The sequence below is a fragment of the Oncorhynchus kisutch genome, unplaced genomic scaffold (genome assembly GCF_002021735.2).
Source record: "Oncorhynchus kisutch isolate 150728-3 unplaced genomic scaffold, Okis_V2 scaffold1617, whole genome shotgun sequence".
Classification (NCBI taxonomy): domain Eukaryota; kingdom Metazoa; phylum Chordata; class Actinopteri; order Salmoniformes; family Salmonidae; genus Oncorhynchus; species Oncorhynchus kisutch.
The window spans coordinates 37,726-47,238 of record NW_022263562.1 but is presented as its reverse complement, the minus strand read 5'-3'; the positions used below and the strand labels follow the sequence as shown (position 1 = coordinate 47,238).

Sequence of the window (9,513 nt, the reverse complement as noted above, 5' to 3'; positions counted from 1 at the left end):
ACCAGTATGCTTTGCCCTCATCACCTTTGTCTATTAACCTGTAAATGGGCCTTTGTATACTTCATAAAAATAAAACTCAGCAAAAAAATAAACATCCTCTCACTGTCAACTGCATTTATTTTCAGCAAACTTAACATGTATAAATATTTGTACGAACATAAGATTCAACAATTGAGACATAAACTGAACGAGTTCCACAGATGTGACTAACAGAAATTAAATAAAGTGTCCCTGAACAAAGGGGGGTCAAAATCAACAGTCAGTATCTGGTGTGGCCACCAGCTGTATTAGGTACTGCAGTGCATCTCCTAATGGACTGCACCAGATTTGCCAGTTCTTGCTGTGAGATGTTACCCCACTCTTCCACCAAGGCACCTGCAAGTTCCCAGACATTTCTAGGGGGAATGGTCTTAGCCCTCACCCTCCGATCCAACAGGTCCCAGACGTGCTCAATGGGATTGAGATCCAGGCTCTTCGCTGGCCATGGCAGAACACTGACATTCCTGTCTTGCAGGAAATCGTGCACAGACCGAGCAAAATAGCTGGTGGCATTGTCATGCTGGAGGGTCATGTCAGGATGAGCCTGCAGGAAGGGTACCACACCACACGAGGGAGGAGGATGTCTTCCCTGTAACGCACAGCGTTGAGATTGCCTTCAATGACAACAAGCTCAGTCCGATGATGCTGTGACACACCGCCCCAGACCATGACGGACCCTCCACCTCCAAATCGATCCCGCGCCAGAGTACAGGTCTCGGTGTAAGGCTCATTCCTTCGACGATAAATGCAAATCCCACCATCACAAAACTGGCCTCGTCATTGAAGTGCACTTTTTCCCAGTCCTGTCAGGTCCAGCGACGGTGGGTTTGTGCCCATAGACTACGTTGTTGCCAGTGATGTCTGGTGAGGACCTGCCTTACAACAGGCCTACAAGCCCTCAGTCCAGCCTCTCTCAGCCTATTGCGGGACAGTCTGAGCACTGATGGAGGGATTGTGCGTTCCTGGTGTAACTGGCAGTTGTTGTTGCCATCCTGTACCTGTCCCGCAGGTGTGATGTTCGGATGTTCCGATCCTGTGCTGTCCTGTCTCCCTGTAGCGCTGTCTTAGGCGTCTCAGTTTATTGCCCTGGCCACATCTGCAGTCCTCATGCCTCCTTGCAGCATGCCTAAGGCACATTCACACATGAGTAGGGACCCTGTGCATGGATTTTACATGACTGGGAGTACAGTAAATGATGTTGGAGGCAGCTTATGGTAGAGCAATGAACATTTATCTGGCAACAGTTCTGTTGGCAGGTAGCCTAGCACTTAAGCATGTTGGGCTAGTAATTGAAAGGTTGCTGGTTCAAATCCCAAGCCAACTAGGTAAAAAAAAATCTGTCAATATCCCTTTGTGCAAAGCACATAACCCTAATTGCTCCTGTAAGTTTCTCTGGATAAGAGCATCTACAAATTGACAAAAAAATGATTAATGCAGTTTGCATGCTCCCTCAAAATTTGAGATGTGGCGTTGTGTTGTGACAAAACTGCACATTTGAGAGGCCCTTTGTCCCCAGCACAAGGTGCACCGGTATAATGATTGTGCTGTTTAATCAACTTCTTATTATGCCACACCTGTCAAGTGGATGGATTATTTTGGCAAAGGAGAAATGCTCATTAACAAATCTGTGCAGAAAATGACAAACGCTTGGTGTGTATGGAACATTCATGGAATCTTTCATTTCAGCTCTTGAAACATGGGACCAACACTTTACATGTTGCATTTTTGTTCAGTGTAGCAGTTTGTAGAGCATGGGGCTTGTGACGCCAGGGTAGAGGGTTCGATTCCCAGGACCAGCCATATGTAAAATGTGCTCATTCATGACTAAGTCTCTTAGGCTAGAAGCATCTGCAAGATGGCATAGTTTAAAATGAAACCTTCATTGTATGAGGTCCACCATTGAGCCAAATCAAGTTGTGTTGATTAAGTAGTCACTGAATGATTTTAGTGGACCAGTTCAGTTGACTGCGTTGTCAACTAAGACCAGTAGAAATGTAAAGCAATTGAAGGGGTTCAACGGTCTAAGAGTTTACCCAATTGGAAATTCTAAAGGAAATGTTTTCCAAATCAAGGTGTATTACATGGTCTGGTTTACCACCAACAGGAGGGAAACAAATCTCCCCAAATATTGAATTTGTCAAATGTTGAAATGGTCTTTGGCTAGCCCTATTCTTAGCGTTTTCGTAGAAAGAAACGTGTTTTTTATAATGGGAACAATTACTGGTAACTGATGCGCCTGGATTTGAGAAAAAAAAGTTACGCTCGCGCCCAGTCAGTGTTGCCAACAAATTTTCAGGCGAAGTTGCTAGAGGCGGGTCGATTTGTTGCTAAATGACGTTGTGACGTCATTGCGTGAAGACGTCATTACGTATTAACGTACAACTGCATCGTTACGTAGAATACACAATAACGTTACTCAAATTGACTGGACATTTGGACATTTGGACATTTGTTAGTTTAGATTTGTTTGTTTATCATATATTTTTATTTGTAAAAGTAATATAAACAACACATTGTATATCATCAGATATTTTTATTTTTAAACAACACACTGAATTATTAAACAATTACACATGATTGAACAATTACATTTTATTTATTTTCTTTTTAACTAGTAAACTTACACATTCTGAACAATTATAGTTTTAAGCAGTGTACATGCTAACATGCTACCTAACTGATCAACAATTATAGGTACAAGCTAATAACTAGGTATATATGCTATCTTATTGAACAAGCAACTTAACTCAAACCCTGCTAGGCAAAGTCCCCCCTTATCTCAGCTCGCTGGTCACCATAGCATCTCCCACCTGTGGCACACGCTCCAGCAGGTATATCTCTCTAGTCACCCCCAGAACCAATTCTTTCTTTGGCCGCCTCTCCTTCCAGTTCTCTGCTGCCAATGACTGGAACGAACTACAAAAATCTCTGAAACTGGAAACACTTATCTCCCTCCCTAGCTTTAAGCACCAACTGTCAGAGCAGCTCACAGATTACTGCACCTGTACATAGCCCACCTATAATTTAGCCCAAACAACTACCTCTTTCCCAACTGTATTTAATTGTATTTATTTATTTATTTTGCTCCTTTGCACCCCATTATTTTTATTTCTATTTTGCACATTCTTCCATTGCAAAACTACCATTCCAGTGTTTTACTTGCTATATTGTATTTACTTTGCCACCATGGCCTTTTTGCATTTACCTCCCTTCCCACCTCATTTGCTCACATTGTATATAGACTTGTTTATACTGTATTATTGACTGTATGTCTGTTTTACTCCATGTGTAACTCTGTGTCGTTGTATCTGTCGAACTGCTTTGCTTTATCTTGGCCAGGTCGCAATTGTAAACTCGCAACTTGTTCTCAACTTGCCTACCTGGTTAAATAAAGGTAAAATAAAATAAAATAAATAAATAAAAAATAATGATGTGTGTGCTAGGCATCTCTCTCCAGCTCTCTCCAGGTTTTTGTGCTGCTTGGCTGGCTAGCTGCTCAATGGTTTCCTCCAGATATTGCCACTGTTTTTGCACACACTGCAGTACACACTGCCACCATCAGCTGTGTGTCTCCGCCAGTTCCAGAAAGTCCACTCCTTGCATGCGTACTGAAAATATGATGAATCATAGATCATCTTCACTGTCCAACTCCATTGTTGCAGCGTAGCCTAGTGGTTAGTAACTGAAAGGTTGCAAGATCGGATCCCCAAGCTGACAAGGTACAAATCTGTCGTTCTTCCCCTGAACAAGGCAGTTAACCCACTGTTCCTAGGCCTTCATTGAAAATAAGAATTTGTTCTTAACTGACATGCCTAGTTAAATAAAGGTAAAATAAAAAATTGTCACGGAGCTGGAACTAGCAGTAGAGGATGGAGTGGCCTAAAAGCCGTATGCTGCTGTGGTGCCAAACTGCGGCAGAACTTCACTTGGTAGTTTATGCTGGTAACAGGTATCACCAGCCAGCTTCAGTCCATACTGCACCAGGAGTATATAGTTGAGAGTGTGCAGTGACATTCTATTTCTTAACTTTGAGTTGACCACACTCATTTGGCTGAACAGCCGTTCAACCTCCGCATTTGAGTGTAGCAAGGAGAGTGCAGCGAGTGCAGCTTTGCACAGTTCTTCAAATGGATTCGACCCGGAAGAGTCCGTGTAGTTATTGACTTAACTCCAAAACTCAACTGTATTTTCAGTTGAGTCCCACCTAAACAGATGGATGTTTCTCCAATGGGAAACAATTTTATCACTTGTTTGGGGCTGGTATCCCAGTAGCTCAGCTACTTTAATCATTTCAGTGGTGCCTTTATTGTGCTTTAGTGTTTCCTTAACACTGAACAAGGCCATGTGTCACAAGGCTTCAAGGTTGTTTGGGAGCCTTGCTTGCAGCTCCTTGCTTAATGCAACAATGTAGTTGATGCACTGTCTCCGAATGACCTTTTTGTCCTCTGGCGCAAGACTGAGTTGGTACACCGTGCTCTCTAAAAGGTACCCAAGGTATGGTAATGGACTGAGATGTCCATCAATGGCATCCTTCAGGACATCCATTTTTGCCATAGGGTTGACTACTCTGCTGCAAATTGATGTTAAGAGGTATACCAGATTGTCCTAAAGCTTGACAGGATCTGTTTGCTCTCCCTCAAATGACTTCACTGCAACTTGTACGTCAGACAGGATTGATTTCAAGAACGTCAGGTAGACATAGTTGGTCTTGTCCATGTATGTGGCGTGGAGCACATCCGCCATGTAGTAATGCTCACTGGCCTTGGTCACCTCAAAGTGGAGTTTCAGTTCTTCCCACTGGCTCAATATGAGTTACCGCAGGCTCAATCGATAGCCAACGTGTGGCACACACTTTGGTGTTCTGTAGGGCTTTCTGGCCACAATTAATGATACACTGCTTTGTACGCCTCGTGTCGTTTTGGGGAAATGGAAAACCAGTTGTAGGTTTCCCTGATTAAGTACTCAACACTCCTAGGGATGGTTTCTTTGGATGCTGCACTGACAGCCAATTGTAAATAATGGCACACACAGCGGATGAGTACCGAATTGGGCAATGCACATTCTTCCTTTAAAATCTTGTACACCCCAGTCATTACGGACGCATTATCAGTGCCAATTCCCTGAATATTCCCTTTTTTAAGGTTACACTTCTCAAGAAACTCAACTACCACCTTTACTATTGATCCTGCATCACCCCTCTCCAATTCAACCAGCCTGAGAAATGTGGACACAACGGTTATTTTTTTAGCACTGAAATACTGAATCACCACATGCAGGTATTTCGAAACTCTGACATCAGTGGACTCATCCAAAAGGAGACTGAACTTCTCATCCCTAACTTCTGATGTTACCCTTTGGAGAAAACAAGGAGCCAGTACTCCCCTAATAATTTCTGTGCACTTGGTGCGGTGCATTTGGAAGTTTGTTGCTGCCACAGAATCTGGGCAGCTTTGCAAGCCATACCTAAATGGTTGCATGCTAGCATCTAACAATGCTCCACAATGGCCATTGCCATAGTAGCTTCTGCCCTTTTGTAGTTATCCACTTTCTTAACCAACTGTGGTAATGTAGACTGCGTTGTGGGGTTGTACGGTTCTGCTTTATTTACATGCTTTGCTGTAGCACAATGTTTTTGATGTCATACATTTTTGCAAGCATGTCTGATTTGCACTACGCACAGTATGCCTGACAATCATCCCCAATTACTGGCTTCAGCCACCTTTTAATTAAATTCAGGTACAGACTCCCACTCTTTTCTGTACTTCTGGCTATACAATTTTGATTGAGCCATGTTGATTGATGTTGTAAGTTCTGTTCAAGATCAAACATTTGTGACCAACTATATTCATTGGGTTTGTCTCGTCAAAAGCATACTACTGCTGCTGCAGTCAGCCAACAATGACTTGCAATTTGCTGAAATTACTGCTGGCCTGTTGCTGCCTTGTGCACGAGCTGAGCGCCTGCTGGTGACGACACTCACAATTCACTTTTGCAGCCAGGCGCATGTGTTGTGACTGATTGTGTGACAGAGGAAATCGTATTTGTGTCATTTAGAGGGAAAATGCATTTTAGCGTTTGAGTCACTTTTCAACAGTTGCTAAAAGTTCCAAATACATTTTTAAAAGTAGCTAAACTTGTGGCTAGGTGCTGGTTGAAAAAAAGTTGCCAGGGTACTCTGAAAAGTTGCTAAATCTAGCAACAAAATTGCTAAATTGGCATCACTGCGCCCAGTTGTAAAGTCACATGACACACGTCCCTGATCACGTGACCGCAGCGTACAAAACACTCCTCGTTCCTTTCTTTCGACGTTCTTATACCTCAGTGGTTTACGGAGGAGATGGAAGTCAACATGAACACATTGCTGGCAGCAGGGCTTCTACTGCTTTTCGCGATGCCCGGAGAACTTTACAGAATCCCTCCGCACGAGGAAGTCGCCAGGATGGCTAGATTCGTCGCCAACCAGTGCAACTGGGCTTCCATGGCCACAATATCGACCCATGAGCCAGTGCAAGGACAACCCTTCTCCAATGCGTTCTCTACCAGTGACGGACCAGTTGGGTCTGGGACTGGGGTGCCCTACATGTACCTCACCACTATGGAGATCTCTGTCCAGGATTTAAAGGTGGGTAGGACAATATTTATATCAATTGCAACGTAGGAAAGGTATGGATCACTGGTGCCAACAATGTCAAGACAATACAATAACGTAAAGTCGATGAAAGATAAGGTTATTATTTGCATGATGTCGCCTACTGCAAGAAAAAGTCCTTGTTCCATTTGTAGTTGACACTTTATTTCCATTTAGAGCCATGACTGAAAGTTGTTAAATTATGCAACTCATTGGCCCATCATGAGTCAGCTGCTTTTGGGGCGTGACACAGCATTTTTTTTGTAATGACCTCATATTTCAGTCTTATGTTGACTGTGGCAATGAATTGACAGCTCCTAGTCTGACCCAGCCAGCACCATGTATGCCAGTGTAACGGATGTGAAACGCTAGCTTAAGTTAGCGGTGGTGCGCGCTAAAGTGTTTCAATCGGTGACGTCACTTGCTCTGACAGTATACACACACACCTTGAAGTAGTACTTCCCCTTGCTCTGCAAGGGCCGTGGCTTTTGTGGAGCGATGGGTAACGATGGTGCAGAGGGTCCCTGGTTCGTGCCCGGGTATGGGCGAGGGGACGGTCTAAAGTTATACTGTTACACCAGTTTGACACTCTTTTGGGCTCAATTCAGTCAGATCACCATTAGCCAACATCCGCATGAACTTTGTTAGAGCTGTCAAATTCACAAGCGGCTCCTGGCATATACCTAAAGCCATAGGCTAAACTTTTGACGTTTTCTCTAATAAATAACCTACATGTGTGCCGCCATTCAAAAGGGATCTGCTGAAGAGTAAGGAGATACTGACTGTGTGTTTCAGGTGAACCCCCAGGCTTCCTTGTCCATGTCCCTGGCCCAGACAGACTTCTGTAAGAACCAAGGATACGACCCTCAGGATCCCCTTTGTGCCCACATCATCTTCTCTGGCTCTGTGCTGGAGGTGAGTGTTAATGACACACACACACACTCACACACACAATCAGTCTCACTCACTTGCACAGTGTTTATCTTCATGAATCCTCACTGTTCTGTTTACCTGTATGTTTCTGACAGATCAACGGTACAGAGGCCACCTTTGCCAAGAAAGCCCTGTTCAGTCGCCACCCTGAGATGGTCGACTGGCCCACCGACCACAACTGGTTCTTTGCCAAGATGAACATCACCAAGGTGTGGGTTCTGGACTACTTTGGAGGGGTAAAGACAGTCACCCCAGAAGACTACTTCAAGGCTACACCCTACAAGAGACACCACTGAGTGAGTAGCTATTGATGCTTTTCTCTTGCCTTTGAGGCCTTGTCCCGAAACAACCCCTAGCCTCTGACACTGGATCAGTGACTAGGGGTTTCACTGCCTCGTGCAAATAATCTTAGGATGCACTTTTGTGGAGTGCACCTCTGAAACAGAGCCTGATTGGTCAGATGTCATGGAGTTTGATCAATGTGTCATCGATTATGGTTTATTGTCAGGAATGAAAGTAATGAATAGCACTAGGTGCACGTGACAAATGTACGGAGTCACTGTTTTAGTTTAGAGTGACTTCAGAACAGCTGACCGTTGTATTTCTGTCTTGTGATTCTTTTAGGAGGACACCATAGCCAGTTTGATGAGGAGGAATCCTAAGTGTTTCATAGTGATCTAGAGGGCAGGGGAGGATGGACCCAATATTTGGAACAATGAAGACTTGTTTTCTTTTCTTCCCCCAACTAAATTAGCTCAATAATGGCCATTTGCTGACTTCCAAATAATGTAATATCTACTGGGGTGTCTGTGGGAAGGGGATGGTTTGGAATTCAGCGTTTCTCTCATATGCTTCCAATTGAAATGTATGGCTATAGGGATGGATCTGTGTGTAATTGTGGGTTATACCCTTTAGGAAGCTCTATTGTTGTGCAATATAATTATTTTAAGGACTGCCTTCGTCGTTAGGGAGTTCATTTGGCTTTTGTAGTTATAAGAAAGAATTGATGGCATCTCTCCCATGTGAGCAGTCATATGCAGTGTTGTATTTTTACCACAAGAGGGGGAGGTGTGATGCTTGGTACAGACAGAAGCAACTGGCTTGAAGGATAGTTTGACCAAATGACATTTGTTGTAGTAGTATGGAGGTGATTTTTGTTTAATGCCATTTGGGGTATGCCAACAAGGGTACCACCACTCTTGTTTTTGGACAATACCACCAATAAGCTGTAGCAAGGTAAACAAACCCACATTCTGGGTGGCAGATGCTGGCTCCATAGAATACCTTTTTAATGTAGGTATCCATCAATTAGAATACGTTGTAATTTGGGTGAACCATTTGTTTAAAGCAGAGGAAAAACATGACTTGTTGATTTAAATTGTGTTTATAGTTAGTGGTATGTGTTGATTATGAAGCATTGCACTTGTCATCTACAAATCCATTTCTCATTTTACAAGTAAACCTTTTTTAGTCTAGTCTTCATTTAATCAGTTTGGGTCTAATTCATTTAAATTCAATTTCATGCCTAAATATGACATGCATTTAAAACAAAATATATTCAGTTTTACAACATCACTTCTGATTTTTGCTGGAATTTAAATACATTCTTTGTATTTTCTATGTGAAATAAGTATTATATATATATGTTCCTGTATTCTCTATTGATGCTGACACGATACATATTTTTGTAAACAAAATGATGGATGATTTGTATAAATAAAGCTTTATTTTGTATGTACTTTCCTTTGTTCTTCTTAAATGTAATATTTCTCTCATTAAATAATCAGGTTGGTTTTCCCATGTAGGATGCAAGTGAGCATGACTGGTCACACTGGGCTACTAAGTAGATGAGTCCAATAGAACTTATAGCACACAGCTCTTCAGTCACTGGGCTACTAAGTAGATGAGTCCAA

General features: G+C 42.9%; 1 protein-coding gene across 1 annotated transcript; it reads left to right on the top strand.

Moving 5' to 3' along the window:
• The first annotated feature begins 6,022 nt into the window (after window positions 1–6,022).
• Window positions 6,023–9,334, top strand: LOC116366967 (protein CREG1-like). The gene is made up of 4 exons (XM_031818782.1): window positions 6,023–6,661; window positions 7,463–7,582; window positions 7,696–7,896; window positions 8,225–9,334. Exons 1-3 carry the CDS (start codon window positions 6,377–6,379, stop codon window positions 7,894–7,896), a joined length of 606 nt encoding a protein of 201 aa, XP_031674642.1. The 5' UTR covers window positions 6,023–6,376; the 3' UTR covers window positions 8,225–9,334.
• Window positions 9,335–9,513: the final 179 nt, after the last annotated feature.